Source organism: Leuciscus leuciscus (genome assembly GCF_965113295.1).
Source record: "Leuciscus leuciscus genome assembly, chromosome: 10".
Taxonomy (NCBI): Eukaryota; Metazoa; Chordata; class Actinopteri; order Cypriniformes; family Leuciscidae; genus Leuciscus; species Leuciscus leuciscus.
Genome location: NC_138734.1, coordinates 34,962,461 through 34,979,765, shown reverse-complemented (window position 1 = coordinate 34,979,765; position 17,305 = coordinate 34,962,461). Strand labels below are relative to the sequence as shown.

The 17,305-nt window shown below is 40.7% G+C and overlaps 1 protein-coding gene across 1 annotated transcript in view; it reads left to right on the top strand.

The window, feature by feature from the left end:
- The window catches only part of smad6b (SMAD family member 6b), a 30,040-nt gene extending 13,075 nt beyond the window's left edge, over positions 1-16,965 (top strand). Inside the window, exon 4 of the mRNA XM_082181407.1 lies at positions 16,032-16,965. Coding sequence (XP_082037533.1) covers positions 16,032-16,573 — 542 coding nt within the window. The 3' untranslated portion in view covers positions 16,574-16,965. The remainder of the gene's footprint in view (positions 1-16,031) is intronic.
- The last annotated feature ends 340 nt before the right edge of the window (positions 16,966-17,305 follow it).

Below are 17,305 nucleotides of genomic sequence, written 5' to 3'. Positions count from 1 at the left end.
AGTTTCACATATTTCACAAAATCAATATCAAGAATGACTTTCTGAGTCACTATTGGCGGTATGATAATAACTCTTTCTTGTAATTGAGTGTGGCTTTCATTTCAATCAGGCATTTACAGAAAGTGTCAAAATGCAGGTGCAATATTTATCTGTCCCCTAATTATTTTATTCATGTTTTTATTTATTTATTATTATTCAAATGTTTAGGCCAGGCTTACACAGTGACATGAAGCATGCTTATTTATCATCCGACATATGACCAATGTATCTGTCCGTTTTAAAAGACACGCCTATGAAGAGCTTGTGAAAAAATGCTGGCCATTTGTACAGGTAATCATTTCCTCACTTGCCCCACCTCCACCCAGTAATGAGTGAGTGATCGAGTCCTGCAATGCGCTCTGGGAAGGCTGGGGCAGCCCATCTCTCCTCTCCCTCCACCCTGTGTGCCGCTGCGCCTGCCTGCCTCCTCCAATAGAGCCATTCATTCAGTCCGGGCCACGGGGTTAGGGAAACAAATAAAGAGGCAGCCATGCCATTAAAAATGTATGGAATGTCCAACTGTTAGTTTAGTGTTTTAGCGAGCCTCCTCTCAAGGCTGAGGAAGGGGGAACAATACTCCGTTGAGCGACCGTCACCGTAAAAGCTTTTGCTTTCGGCCTCAGCTGGCCTGCGCCCCGAGGGGAGCGGGCAAAAAAAGGTGGCAGTAGTTGATGCAAAGGCCGTTTTTATTTTCCAACCAGTTTCGGATTCCCGGTAATTATAAATTCCCGAGTCTGGCACCGGGGCGAACAAGCGGTGATTTAGGCCTGCGGTTTGATTGCCTAGCTAAAATAAAGTGAAGAATGTTTTCCCCCCTTCCTCCCCAGAGGAACATTGACAGTTGTGTGGGGACCTATGGCAGCCAGTATTTTTAAAACTGGGAGAGCCAACGCATTCCTCTTGCCTGCAGAATGCACTGTGCGGATTAACTGCAGGGGCCCATGGAGTCCAACATCCTCACGTTAACCTTCATTAAGAGAGAGACACAGAGCGTGCATGTAGAAACAGAAATGGTGTATGGGGCACAAAGGAGCGCTAGTCTTTAAATGATTAGTTCACTCAAATTTACTCACCGTCATTTTTTCGTTCATTCTTTGTGATTTTTAGGTGAACTATTCCTTTCAGTTTTGTGTATGTCTTCTAGATACTGTGCGAGTCATTTTCTGACGTAATGTTATTCTCACACTGGATACATTTGTCACAGTGCATTTGCGCAATGAGTTTTTTGACTTCTTAATGTTTCATTTCTCAATTTTGTTTTTCTGTTTCTTCCTTTCTTTCTTTCCACAAGTTTGTCCAAGCAATGATGATGTTCTCCTGTTTTAGAAACGGGTGCTACGATCAAAAGGGTTGAAGGCAGCGCACACTTGTCAGGCTAACTCATATTGGCACTGGCATATTTTCGGATTTTTCCAGAACTCCACAAGGAGAGCCCAAAATCTTTCACCAAACAGCACACAGGTATTGCAAAATAGTCAACTTATTCTAGTGACTGGAAGGATCCGTCTGCTTTTCTTAACATTTAAGAGTCCTTGATCCTCAAGCTAATGACTGCAAAACTGATAAGGGAAAGAGAGATAGAGATATAGCAAGAGAGGCAGAGAGAGTCAGGCCCGGCGATCAAACTGCAATCACTCACTCTTTCACTCACTTAGCCGCAGCACATTCTCTGATGCGATTAGTGGTATGACGAAGCACACTGTACCTGTTTTAGTTTGCCCTGTTGGTCAATCTAAGCGTGGAACAAAAGACTCCCTCAGAGACACAAAACAGGATTTGTAAGCACCAGAGAGCAAGAGGAACACTAAGTTGATCCGCACTAACTGGATGTATTTGCTCTGTGTCCAGAGTTTGGTCTCTCTTTCTAAATTCAATTACAGCCCTCAATGGGGAGTTCATGCCATACCTCAGTGGCCCTTATTGAGGACTTTGAAAGCCCACAGTAAACAAGCCTATTAACTTCTGCTTATTGTGGGATATTTCATGGATTTTGAGCTACGGTTGTCACGGTATCAAAATTTCAGTAGTCCGTATCAATACCATTTCTGTAAAATTTCGGTACCAGAGCAAATCCTGTTGAATTAAGTACTAAAATGTTGTCCCATTTTGTCTTGTCCATTGGTTATCTCTGTCAATCAAAACAAAGTTTCCGATTCAGTCACTCATTCAAATATGGTTATCAATCCAGAAACTTTGTGGTGTACTTATCAGCATGAAAAACTAAACTTGTATTCAGATTTTGAATTGGCAATAAACAGAATGCAAGAGAAGAGCCCACCCTTTATAATCACTTAGGCTGTCAATTTCTAAAGGTCAAAGCCCAAGCCCTGGAGCCTTAAACTGTCTCTCCATTCATGTTGACAAGCCAGAAACCTCACAAACTATTTGAAGTGCTCACCTGTGCATTTTTAATAGGGGAACATAAACAGTTTGCTTTGTTTTAGAAAGCAGCTGCGTAGCTTTCGCGCATGTGTGTGGCTTCAAGCTTTTGTGATTGAAACAGAAGGTGAAGACGGCACGGCTGTCAGGATGCATTGACTTGAGTGTTTATGATCCATTGGGCCGATCAATAGCATGCCATCATCTGAGCTGAGTATGTGTCCATCACCTTGCAGATGAGCTGTATCCAAATACACAGCTTTCGCCCTAAATTAACCTGAGATCAAGAACTGTCTCAAAACCACTGGCCTGACTCCATACTCTGAAACCGTACCTGCTGTGTAACGCTCAGCTGCCAGAGCCCATTTTCCATTAATGTATGGCAAATATCTTTTATGACAGGGATATTTGCGGTAATCAAAATCTGGTTATCTGATAAGTTACACTTAATAGATCATAATCACTTGAATAATAGAGTATCTGTATTGTCGTACCTGTCTTCCTTCAATAACAATAAGGATTGCTCCGGAACCAGTGGGAGAGAGTTTTTGGATAGTTGACATTATTTGGCCTGTTGGAACACTGCAGTGTAGTCAATATGTTTGACATTAATTTATCATGCATATGTGTTTTTATGTCTTGCAACCTATACATTAGTTTTAAAAGTCTCCAAATGCATGTCCAAATTGTGAGACTGATTTTTGATAGTCTTTGCAGCATCAGTTAGAATGGGTTGAATATCATAAATCATTGCATGCCAGTTTTTAAAAAAAACTGTTCTGCGTAAGAACAGAAAAAAATTCTGGCAAGATTGTAGGTTCAAAAGCTGGAATACTATGTAATTTGCTTTGGATTTCAGTTTTGACTAACAACTGACAGATGAGTAATTAGTGAAAGGGTTTCATAATTCATCAGATCTTTATGGCTTGAAGGGTTAGTTTACCCAAAAATGAAAATTCTGTCATTAATTACTCACCCTCATGTCGTTCCAAACCTTTAAGACTTTCGTTCATCTTCGGAACACAAATGAAGATCTTTTTGATGAAATCTGAGAGCTTTATGTCCCTCCATTGTTTTTAAAGAGATCATAAAACTAATCCATATGAATCGAACGGTTTGGTCCTAATCTTCTGAAGAGATTCGATCGCTTTATATGATAAACAGATTTAATTTAGTCTTTTATTCACATATAAACATTGATCGGAAAACATAAACAGAAGATCAACTGAACCTGCTTGATGTGTGAGAACAAATCTCATTGGTTCTTGCGGAAGCTCAAACGTGCTGCGTAACACGAGAATGAACCTCATTGGTTCTCGACACGCCAAGCGAACATGCTTGAGCTTCTGCTTACCACAACTGATGTGTGAGTTGATGAATGTTTATATGTGAATAAAAGCCTAAATTCAACCTGTTCATCATATAAAGCTCTTCAGAAAATTTGGACTAGACTGCTCGATTCATATGGATTAGTTTTACAATCTCTTTATGAAGTTTTTGAAGCGTCTAAGTGGTAGTTGCATAGCTGTCAACGGAGGGACAGAAAACTCTCAGATTTCATAAAAAAAGATCTTCATTTGTGTTCCAAAGATGAATGAAAGTCTTACGGGTTTGGAACAACATGAGGGTGAGTGATTAATTACAGAATGTTTATCCCTTTAAGTAATACATATTTTCATGGCTTCATGGATTTTGTGCAGAATCACCTTTAATCTGCTTTATTGCACCTAGAATGTGGTAAACATTCCCATACAAACACAAACTAATAATCCATCCCACACTCTCCTATAGAAGAAGCAGCAGTGTGATGTTGCGAGCAAGCTGTAGAAGCCAAGGTCTGTATTTCTGGGAGTTTGTCCTTCACACTGCCCCGTCTGTTCTCATGGTAAAGGAATTCGGTTTGGAACCCCCAGTCCTGGCTAAGTCTCACCCGTGGAGATCAGTACACAGATCTGTGGGTCTTTGCACCGTTTGACTCGGCTGTGGAAATCATTGCTGAGGCCCAGCAATCTGACCTGGGGAGACCGCATATTCGTTCATTTGTTGCTCTGGGCTCAGATGGCCCATGTGTTGAAATGTCAACACTAGTGAGTGTTAAGGAATCCGGAGAGGCAGGGCAGCAGCGATACTCAGTGAATCTGACTAGCTAAGCTCTGCTTTATATGGGTCTGAGGTGTGAATCTTGGACACATTTGACCAAGTCGTCATTAACGCTATAGAGCCATAGCGAAGGGATTAAGATATATGCTCGCCATTTGCAGTGCAATCCGCTTGCAGTCTGTAATTCTAGGCTGTGAATTCTGTTTATTTGCATTGTAATAAGTTCAAAACATATTGAGATTGCATAGTCCTTTCTTGGCCTAATTAAGGGCTGCACAAGTTATGTAATAAGGAATAATAATTATGGTTTCTGCATTGAATACAGCAGTTAATTTTTATCTCGTCCTGTTGTGTCATAGTCTATGTGCATGTTAACCTGCATTGTAACCAATCAAAGACAAGTAAATGCTTAAATGCAGTGACTAATTATTATTTATTTGAAATGTAGATTTGAGAAGTAGATTTACAGATTTGATCTGGACAAAAGAATACGTCATGCATTGCCCTACACAAAATTGTAATAAAAATTATTTTAAGCTAAATTAATAATCATGATTTCAATACTAAGTAATCGACAATTGTGAATTTTGTCAGTTGTGCAGCCCAATGTGATTTTTTTTTTTTTTTTTTTTACTGTTTGTCACCCTTATAGATCAACAAAGGTATATATAGCCGCGTTTCCACCGAAATTACCCGAAACAATTTGTCCCAGGAACTTTTTTCCCGGGAACTTTTTTTGCCCCAGACCGGTTAATTTCTGCGTTTACACCGGGGTCTAAAGTACCGGGAAGGTAAACTGCGCGCAACTGCTCCTCCCAGTCTGCGACGGACAGTAATCAGTTTTGAGCGCCACATTTATAATAAGTATGGAGGAGATTCAAACTGTGCTGCAGTTATGTATTGGTTTACTAACGAGGTAATTAACAAAACAAAATAGACGAGCACTGATACTAAAGCGTGTTCAGAAAGCTCGTATGCGTATAAAATTAGACAACGTATGTTATCAGTTATTGTGAGATGCCTGGGACGAACGCGCAAAAATTTCCTCTTTCGCAAATACTCTTAAAAAAAAGCCTGAACCCCGTCTATCAATCATAAATAGTGACAGTCTTGTAAATAGTTATTTGTTACTAACCTCAAAGCGCTATTTCAATCCTGTTATAGTAAATTTGTAACATTGGTTTGGGGTGCCTTGCAATAGATGACAATGTGTAAACATAATGACTTAATAATAAAAGCTGTGGCAGAAAAGAGACGAGCACTGATAAAGCGTGTTCCGTAAGCTCGTTAGATATAAAATTAGATATAAAATGCTAACGTTAGATATAAAATTTGTATGTTATCAGCTATTGCGGACATTGACCGTGAGATGGCTGGGACGAACGCGCAGAAAGTTTCCTCTTCCACAAATACGGTACCCTTAACCCTCTATGGTACGCATTATGATATCAGTGAGAAAAAAAATATTTGTTATGTTTTTCCTGCTTAAAATTTGACACTATAGCAATATCAATAAACATTATCATTATTTTTTAATTTATTTATTAATTATAAGTTTGTTGCCTCAAGGCAACATTGTACCACAATGGAAAAATTGAAACATTTGACATTTTCATGAAGAAAAAAATTTATATATTTATTGAAAACATCAATTTATTTAACTAAACACTTGAACAAACAGATGTATCAAGTTTTTATTGAATTACACATTTCATATTTAATCAAAAGTAACATTTATTATCCAGCTGTTGCCCTCAGGCAACATTGTACCATCGTGGAACACAAGTACTACAAACCATTATATCATCAAGTTATCATATCAAAACATTAAAAAACATCAAAACATGCTGTGTCAAGGTAAAACATTTATAATCACTATAACATTATCCTAATATGAAGGCCAGGCCTCAACAACAGCAAGATCAAACATTTGGAAGACCTCCCCGGCCGACCTAATGACCCGTGTGGGGTCCTCCAGAGGCCCGTCGGGAACCCCCCGAAATACGAGACCCCTACAAGTCCCACTAACCCTCTATTTGTCCGATTGCCCACTATAGTAGACAAATGTCCTGTTGACCCCACCGCCGGTCTCAAGCCACGCCCCCGTCCCACTAACCCACTATTTGTCCGATTGCCCACTCTAGTGGCCAAATGTCCCGTTGACCCTCCCTGACTTGTCCCAAGCCACGCCCCCATCCCACTAACCCACTATTTGTCCGATTGCCCACTGTAGTGGCCAAATGTCCCGTTGACCCTCCCTGACTTGTCCCAAGCCATGCCCCCGTCCCATGGACCCGCTATTTGTCCAATTGCCCACTATAGTGGCCGAATGTCCTGTTCACCCTGACCGGCTCCAAGCCATGCCCCTGTCCCACTAACCCATTTGTCCGATTGCCCACTATAGTAGGCACATGTCCCGTTGACCCCCCTGACCAGTCCCAAGCCACGCCCCTGTCCCACAAACCCACTATTTGTCCGATTACCCACTATAGAGGCCAAATACCCCATCGACCCCCGCTGACCACTCCCAAGCCACGCCCCTTTCCCACGAACCCACTATTTGTCCGATTACCCACTATTGTGGCCAAATGTCCCGTTGAACCATGCCAAGTTTTCAGTTTGCAAAAATACAGATACATTTAGATAATTCAAACTCTTTTCCTTACAAATAAAATATAATTGTTTTCATACGTAGTATGCCTGGCATGGCCTTATGTGATTCCATTATGGTACAATGTTGCCTCGAGGCAACAAGCAGTTTTATGTAATTTCCTATGATAAATTTGATGATATATAATGTAAAGTTTTTTGAAAATACTTCTTTACTTACCAATGAAGGTGACTCTGATTTTTTGTGGCTGATTATTTGGACAGAAATTAGTGAAAAATGCCCTTTTCAGTGGAGAAAATATGGAGCCATGTGACATGTGCACGTGTGTTGAAAGAGGGAACAAAATGGACCCCTGTGGGTCATGTGACCACTCTTTTGCATTTTCTTTGGTTAGTATTTGAGTTCCCCTCCCCTTAGAGAGCATTGAACAATTACATTTTATTATGTTTTTATTAAAAAAAGCTCAAATAGACTATGTTGCCTGGAGGCAACACCGTACCATAGAGGGTTAATAAAGCCTGAAACTCGTCGCCAGTCCACCAGTTTTTTAAATTAAATTCCATATTTGCAGACAGACAACTCTTACTGCATGAAGCCACAACACGAACCGCAATAGATTTTTTAAAAAGGGAGGTTAAAAATAAATAAATGCTGCGTGGAGTCATCCAACCAAAATGCGGCGTGAACACAACCAATCAGCTTGTGCAGCGCACAAGTCCCACCCCTGAAAGTTCCTGAACTTTGAATAAGTACTACCTCATGAGCAGGGACTATCGGAGGGGGAAATATTTACCCGGAACTTCATTTAGACCCTGGTCCCTGCGGTGTAAACACATCGAGTACCAGCCCAAAGTCCCTAGTACCTGGGTAAAGTTCCTGCGGTGGAAACGCGGCTTATCTGTACATGTATATCGGACATATTTGAATGTTGTTTTTCTCTTTGTTAACTTTTTTTTTACTTTGTCACCATTACAGAATCTGTAAAATGGCTCGATGAGCAGTTTTAATTTCAATGTTGATGTATTTCCTGTACAAACAGGAAGTTGGGGCAGGACATGTGCTATTTTTCAACTTCACCAATTAGCTTTAGTTATGTCACAGACATGAACCTTGATTTTGCTCCCTGATGGCGGTTCCAGGTGGTATTAAAGGAAAGCACATTGTCATTCTAGAGAGCATTTAATTGGGCAAAAATCTGTGTAGTGCAAAATGAGTCAGTATTTTCAGTCTGTTTTCCTAAAAGGAAAAACAACTTGTTGTATTTTAAATATGTATATCTACTAAAAGTTAAATTAGCACTTGCATACAGATGACCTCAAAGCAGCCCCAAAACTGTCATGGTGTCTTTAATCCAATAGTTTCCTTTCCTTTCACAGAAATGGTATATAAAGTTGTGCACTCTGCATGATTCCATTGATTTCTTTTCCGCCTTTTTAGATATGTTGTCTGACCACTTTATAACCCAGCAATGGAAACAAGGAGCCTGAGAAAATAGTAAAGACTCTAAAATTAATGAAGTGAACGAAAGAAAAGGAGAACGGGTCAAAGAGAAAGAAACCCATCTGTGTGAGAGTGCCGCCCCAGTTAGTGCGTCTGGCTGATAAAGCAGTCTTTGATGGCAGAGATAGCACAGACGCCAGCCTAAATGTGGCCCGTTAGTGTGTTGTAAGTCGCCCTGTAGTGATAGTTGTCTAAAAAATCAGAGCCGTACCAAAGAGAGGCGAGAGGGAGGAAAGTATTCCTGCATTGTTTGTTATGTTTCACTTTTTCCCCTGGTCCAGGCAACCGTAATTCCAGCTTCCCTCTCTGACCCCAGTGAGAAGAAGAATGCCCAGGCCTGTCAAGAGTGGCGTCAAAAGATGAATTCTGTCCACCATAAAACTTCACTGTTCTGTTTCTCCTGCTCACATAAACACTCTCTTGTCTTTCTCCCCCTCTGCCTGTCAGCGCAGTGGTACAGTCTAATAGCTGGAGGGAATCTAATCCTTGGCACAGGATAAGAGACTCAGACAGACTCCCCCTCCATTCCCTCCCTCTCCATCTCTCTCTCTCTCTCTCTCTCTCTCTCTCTCTCTCTCTCTCTCTCTCAGTTCAGTTCAATTCAAGAAAGCTTCGCTTCCATGAATGTTAGGATCACATAATTTCCAAAGCAACAGTGTCTCTCTTGCTCTCTCTCTCTCTCTCTCTCTCTGTCCTGTCTCTCCGTTTCCCTCTCTGGTTAAAGGGTCTGGCAGGAGTGCTGTGGAGGAATGAGTTCATCTTTTCAGAATTCCCTGGATTAGAGGGGATGAAAAAGACAGGGATGTGGGCCTGTAGTTTGGTGGGAAGAGATGACAAGCTGCTGTTTTTCCTCTCGATCTTTCTCTCGCTCTGGATCTGCCCAGAGCTCTATGGACGTGTGTTTACCCCGAGGCGGTTCTTTTCTTGCCTTTTCTCCTCCCTGCATGGTGTTTTTAAATGCATTAGTGGATAATCACATAGTATCACCATTGAAATCAACCCCCTTTTTTGTACTTAAGAGTTAATTACCTCCAACCCATCCCAAATGAAGTGTTTTTTTGTTTTTTTTTGTGGTGTGGAGGATGTGGTGTGTGTGCTAGCAGATCCTGCAAATCACTTTTTCTGCCTTTTTCTTTTAGTTGTTCCACCTCAAATGGAGTCTCGCTCCTGTGCATCTGCAAAAATGTAACGCGAGACATTGTTTGAAATACAATATGATTAATGTATGGTCCACATTTTTTCATACATAATTCATATTCCTTCATTCCTGCTGTTTTTGCTTATAATGTGCCGCCTAAAGTATAAACACAATGGGACGAATACATGAAACAGTTTAGCACCCTCTACTACTTGTTCACCAAACACCTACAATCTAGTTTAACCAGGTGCTAGCACATTTAATTATTTAATATACTTAATTATTTCATATTTTTAATACTTAATTTATAATATTTGTACAGTAATAATAAAAAAAAAAGACAAATAAAAGCTAGTAAAAATAACTAGCTTGCAGCAGAGGGCCTACGCAAGTCGACTTACGCTAAAATGACGCGATGTAGGAGTAGCGTGAGCTTTGATGCCTCTCGCGGTTCAAACAAATAGGGATGTGGAACAAACTCAAGCTCCTCTTATTTCGAAATCCTCTGACATTTCTCTTTAAAAATGCTCATTTTAGACTTCTAATTCCTGACCGGTGTTTTGTTTTGCTCTATCCTCTGCACTTCCGCATTCATCAATGCGTCATGCATTTTGTCAGAGCAGAGGTCACTCTTTCGCCGTAAATCGATGTGTACGGCCGTCTGTCGGAAGCTAGTTCATTTAGTTTATAAAGTTTTAAATGTGGATTTTTGTTTACACAAACGCATTGCTTCGCCTCAGAAGGCCTTTATTAACCCCCCGGAGCCATGTGGAGTACGTTTATGATGGATGGATGAACTTTTTTGTGCTTCAAAATTTCATCCTCCATTCACTGCCATTATAAAGCTTGGAAGAGCCAGGATATTTTTTTTTTGTATATCTCCGATTGTATTCGTCTGACAGAAGAATGTCATATTCACCTAGGATGGCTTGAGGGTGAGTAAATCAAGGGATAATTAAAATTTTTGGGTGAACTATCCCTTTAACATTTTGAACAGTAGAAGAACAGGACTTAAAAAACATATTTTAAAACCAATATTTAGCCACTTTCAAAGCCATTGTAAAATAGTTAATATACACATGACTGTGTCTGCATAAGTGCGCATCAGTCGTTTTCTTGCACGATCGCTTGGCAACTGTAAACAACTAAACTCCGCCTAACATTGTACCTAACGACACCCCTTATTAAGTTATTCTTCGTCTTGACTTGTCTGGGACACATCCCACTCTGTGTTTTTGCATTACTCCACGTTTCCTTGTTGCACGTGTAAATAACATAAAGCAGTCCTGCCCACTAATTGCCGCACACTTTATGTACCACAATACCGTCCAGTCCAACACAGAGTTTTTTTCTTTAATGTGAACGTGGCCGTCTGGCCTGAGAATGGACTGTGAATTGCATGTTTACCTTACTGTTCGAGTAGCACGTCCACCAGAGCATTATATACAAGCTCTGAATTTCAAAGGAAATACCTCTGTGGCTGTCTAGCTGAGCGTGTGTGCGTGTTTTGTTCGTTTCAAGGGCTGGTATTTGTCTGAAAACAAAATGGAGACTAAATAAAAGACTTTAGCCTTCTGACAAAGTAACCTTTAGTCTCGCAGCCTTCTTAAGCTCTCGCTTTGTAAGTCAACAAGGCCCTTGCTGTTGTTTGATCTCGGCTGGACATGTTTGCTTTCCTTTGAGCGATTTAGTACTCTAATATAATTTTTTCCTCAAGCAACTGTCAGGTTTTCGACAAATTTTCCACTTGCGGGCTGTGTGCAGAATAATACACACTCTTGAACTGTCAATAGAAGTAGTCGCTGATTGTTTTCAACCATGTCGTTTTCATGTGTTACAGCACACGAGCAGCATGACAGCGTGTTTGTGAATCTTTGTGTTTTTTCAGTCGTTCCAGCTGAGCTCGGGAAGGGGTCAGACGCCACCATCCCCTCGGAGCCGATGACAGCGTGTGTCTCCTAAGAGATTGACACTGGCGGAGACAGTTTTGAGAATATAATAACAATAATAACACACTCTACCTTTCTAATGGATAAACCGAGCTGTTGAAAGGTGCTGGGGTTAAATGAACGCAGAGCGGTGTAATTGCTCCCAGCTTTTGTCTTCCACCCCTAGTAAAATGCGCGTGCGTCGAAATAGAGAGAAAAACTGAAGAGTTCTGAGGTGTTCTCACTTAAGCTAGCACTTAGTCTGCCATTATTATTTGTACTCAAAGTGATGGACCCACAGTGCTTAAGTGTTGTTAACTAAACCGTTGCTGAGTCATTAAGGTACATGAGTTAAGATGTCCACCGCCTTTGAACTAACACCTACTTGCTGCAGTGAATGCAGCCTAAATTAGGTTTATTATACCAAAGTACCGTCATTGGCTGCGATTAGAGCCGCGGTGCCGTCTGTCTGTCTGTCTTTCCTGGTCTGTGTAAGACTGTATTTCCAGCTCTGGCGGCTTGTCAGAGGCTCTTCACTGACTCATGAGTGAGGCCTTCAGGGAAGGGGAGACAGGAACTCTTGTATCCTGCTTGTTGTGCGCTTGCTGATATGCATTTTCCAGCTTCTACCTGAACACATGCACGCACACACAAACACTATCACGCGGTGCAATCGTTTAAAGGTAGGGTAGGCAATTTTCGAAGTGGCTAGCAATAGCAAGTTAGCTTTGAAAGCATAAGCTCCCATCCTCCATTCAGAGCACTCTACAAAGCCATGCCTTCTTCAAAGCACAGCAGAGTTTGCAAAGCATCGCGAGACAAGAGACGGCGTTAAACTACCTCATGTCTCAAAGCACGTAACATTACAAGTAGTTGTGGCGTGAACGCAGCATAAGCTCGTTGTTTTGGTTCAGGAGGAACTGTAAAAGGCGGCTGTTGTTTCCGTGCTCGGACGATGTCTGACGTCTGTCTAACTGCATAGCATTAGACACCGAATGACGTGTGATGTTTGCGCGAGCAAGATGGGCGGAGGTATGGAAATACATACGTTGACAGGCAGATAAGACCAAATAACATTGCATTCAGACGGAATATATATATATATATATACACCATATCATTGCATTTGACAAAATATATATAGTACATATAAATACATTTAGACCACTTAACTTAGTGATCGCTATCTGGATGTGAAAAATAAATAAATTCTGGACCAAATCACCTACCCTGCCTTTAACTTTCTATCAAGGGCCGAATTTGTTTCTTGAGTTGAATTATGCAGATAAATGACCTGTTTGATTTATACTAAAAATGCCAGTTGAGTTAAAAAAACGTTATTCAAAAATAAACAACTTAGAAATGTATTTAGTTTTAGCTTAAATAACATTTTTATAATGTTTAGATATAACTTTTTTACCACCCTGCTCCAAAAAACAGCTTGACCACCTTGAGCTGGTATGAACTCTGGTAGGTCATTTGTCGCTGGTATACCAGCTTAGACCAACTAGAAACCAGCTACAATGTTGCAAAGCTATCTTAGGCTGGATATTTCTGTAGGGAGTGTTAAGGAAGAGCAAATCTGAAAAACAAAGCGATGGCACTGTTTGGTTTTGAGTTCTTAGATTCTAATGAGTTTGCCCGATTTGTTCTCTTCCTTCCCCGTCTCCTTTCCCACTGACACACACTCACACGGCACCGCTCAGGCGAGAACAGCCAAAACACACACTCCTCTCTCAAACACAAACATTGGCTGATATTCTCTTCAGCTCTAATATACTTAAAACACATGAACACACATGCACAACACCCTCAGGAAAAGGGCCGGTCTCTCGGCTGAGCATTGTTCGCTCCCAAGCTAAACATTAAATAGATTATTAACCTTTAATCTTTGCACCTCTGTTTAAACCCACATAGCAAGCAGTTCAGTCTCAACCACCCCCCTTTCTCTCTCGCTCACATAAAAACGGGGGGTGGGGGTGGGCATTAATCATATCACAGCACTTTAGCATTAGTTTTAATGTTTTGCATCTAATGGATTTGGGTATAAGTTCGAATTCAGCCCTCATTAGGCTGCATAGCTGGAAACATGTCTTCCTGCATCTTTTCCGTTAACTTAACATAGAGCTACTGACTACTGACCATAGATACTTTATAGAGAAAAATCTACAAAGCAAGATCTGCACAATTATTTTGAATTAGTTACAATATTCTTCATGATGTGTTTTTAGATGTCAAGGCCTGTTCAATGGTTTCATTAGACCATTCAGGCAGCAAACCCACCTTGCAAGCTCAGAGGATGTAAGGAATTCTGTAATTTTAACACGTAGGGGCCCATTGCGAGGGGCCATTTAAGTAAGAGTATGTGTAAAGAGAAGTCGGTCCTGATTCCTCATATCCAAACAGTTGTGCTTGAATAGGCAGCAGTTCTCGTGCATTTAATTTGGAGGTTTGTTCGTGTGTGTCTGTGTGTGTTTGCATTGATTGTCTTATTTGATTTATGGGGTCAATTATCGGGCCTCTACTACATCAGATCTTGGCACTGGTTAAAGGGGTGGTTTACCCAACAATGAACATTCTCTCATTGTTTATTCACCTTTATGTGGTTTCAAACTGTTATGTTATTTTTCAACAAAACACAAAATGAGAGTTTTGAAGAAGAATCTTTATGCACCTCTTCTCCATGAAACAACCGGATACATTTATATTGACCCTACAGACAGTATACAGTATACACTATATTCTAAGTCTTCAAAAGCCATACAATAGCTCTATTTGAGGAACAGACCTAAATTTATGTCATTATTCACTAATTCTGGCTTTCCATTTGGTCAACAGGCATACAAGAAACAATGTTTCATGTTATTGACATCTATCCAGCGGCTAGTGATGCAGTGGGGATTTTTCATTTGGGTACAATGAAGTTTACCTAAAAAATGAAATAACCTGTTAAACATAGTATAATGTTCTTTAAACACAAGTATAATGCAATCATGTAAGACATTTATCCTTATGTAGAATCTTTTTGGCATAAAGTTTTCTTTAAAATTGAGTCAATAACCCTTGGGTTCTATAGAACCTCACTGAACCTTTTTTTCTAAAGGTCCTTGCACACTGAGCCCGAATAAAAAGAAAAAAAAAAGAAATTCGGATCGAGTTCGATATTAGCAAGCATTTTAAGAGGTGTTTTGACAATTCAGAGCCACTGAATACTGAATACGAAAAAACGAATACGATAATTTCAGAGCCAGTGTGCAAGGACCTAAAGAGTGTAGTTTTGTGACATTTTTTATTTTTATTAGTGTGTGATTTTTGGTCACTGTGAACTGTCGCATAAAGGTTCTTAAACTTACAGCATGCAGGTTTGGAATGACATAAGTGAACTATTCCTTTAATGACCTGAGCATTTGTTCGCCCCTGGGAGTCGCAGCAAGTGAATGAAAAGGAGCCATAGATCTGGCCCTTGAAATATCCCTGCCAATAGCTTCTCAAGAGCAAAATAATGGCATCACTCAATGTGCAAGTTAATCTGAGCTGATAGCGTGAAGCCTGATGGGTCAGGAGGTCACAGACTTGCACTAAGTTGTCAGGGAGCTGAAAGCTGTCCCCAAGCCCACAGCGGGAGCTGGCAGGGAGGAGACGCTCCCTTTCCATCCAAGCCATCATCACCATCACCCACTCACAGGAATGTGGAAGAAAATAGAGACGGGGGAGGGAGTTGTTGCCGGATATGAGCTCACAACTTTTTCCAAATCCCCCCCCTTCCACAAATACTTTCTCCCCGGATCAAGAAAGAGCGGGCAGAAATATACAGAATGCGTGCCGCGTGGAAACGTTTAAGTGTGTGTGTGGCTGAGATAAAAACTCGGGGTTTGGCAACATATGCAGTTCACTGACAAACTCCCAAGCCATAAAAGTGAATGGAGGGCTTGGAGGATTTTAGTTGTTCTGTATAGGCTAATGTGTGAATTGCAGGTATGTTTTTTTTTGTTTTTTTTGTTTGGAGAGTATAAGATTCAATTGGAATTGTATAATATCAAATAATATATATATATATATATATATATTTTTTTTTTTTTTACTTGTTTTGGGACTGTTTTTTATACTATTTCTCACCTTCAACTTTTCTTTTGCCCATAATTTACTAGGATATAACTTTAATGAATTAAGTTTTGAAGTAGTGCCCTCTTGAGGCAACACATAACAGTGCAGCATTCAACTCCACATAATATCACCTTCTCTAACCGTCTTTCTGGCCAGCACATGTTTTCATTTTGTTTGCATTATAATGTCATGGGAAATTTAATGACAGACCCATTGTCTTTTCTTGTTTCAGATGCCAGTCTGTCACCTGATGCCCCCAAACAGAGTCATTGGTGTAACGTGGCGTACTGGGAGCATCGGACGCGGGTGGGCCGCCTCTATACGGTGTACCAGCCAGCTGTCAGCATTTTCTATGACCTACCTCAAGGCACGGGCTTCTGCCTCGGCCAGCTGAGCCTGGACCAGCGCAGCAGCACCGTGCAACGGACGCGCGGCAAGATCGGATACGGCTTGCTCCTCAGCAAAGAGCCGGACGGAGTCTGGGCCTACAACCGCAGCCAGCACCCCATTTTTGTCAACTCGCCTACCTTGGACGTACCGGGGAGCCGTAGCTTGGTGGTGCGCAAGGTGATGCCTGGTTACTCCATCAAAGTGTTCGACTACGAACGCTCATCCATGCTCAGGCAAGGGGCCGAGTCCGAGCTGCTAGATGGACCGTATGACCCGAACAGTGTGCGCATCAGCTTTGCGAAGGGCTGGGGCCCTTGTTACTCCCGCCAGTTCATCACTTCCTGCCCGTGCTGGCTCGAGATCCTCCTCAACAACCACAGATAACACACACACACACACATGGACTTGATCGTGCTGAGAGACTTTCGGACTCCACAAACTATCCCAAATATCATCTACTTAGATTTAATATAAAGTTTTATATATTATATGAAATATATATTATACTTGTAAATACTGGAGTCATTTTTACGATGTAATTATTTATGTATGGTGCAATGTGTACATGGACAAGAGGAAAAAACGGGAAATGCACTTTGGCTTATATATTATATATATAAATATCTATAAAGATACAGAATCTTTCAATACCAATTTGAAAAATTATACAGCAAAAATAGGAAGAGCCTGGTTTTGGTGTATAGTTTTCATATACTATTAATATCCAGATGAAAAGCTAACACCATTCACACATTGATAATAAAGTATTCGCATAATATCGTTTTGCTTTTTGTCTCATCTGCGATTTTTTCACCCATAAACAATACTCATTTCTAAATGATTCTTTTACATGAAATACAAGACAATGAGAGTGAGTACTGTACACTCTTAAAAATAAAGGTTCCAAAAGATGGCTTTCACAGCGATACCATTTTGGGTTCCCCAAAGAACCTTTGAGTTGAGCATTTCTTAAAATAACTGTTTTCTAAAGAACCATTTCCACTATAAATAACCTTTTTTTGCAATGTAAAGGTTCCAGGGATGTTATAGGTTCTTCATGGAGCCATAGATGCCAATACAGAATCTTTATTTTTAAGAGTGTAAACTACCATTTAA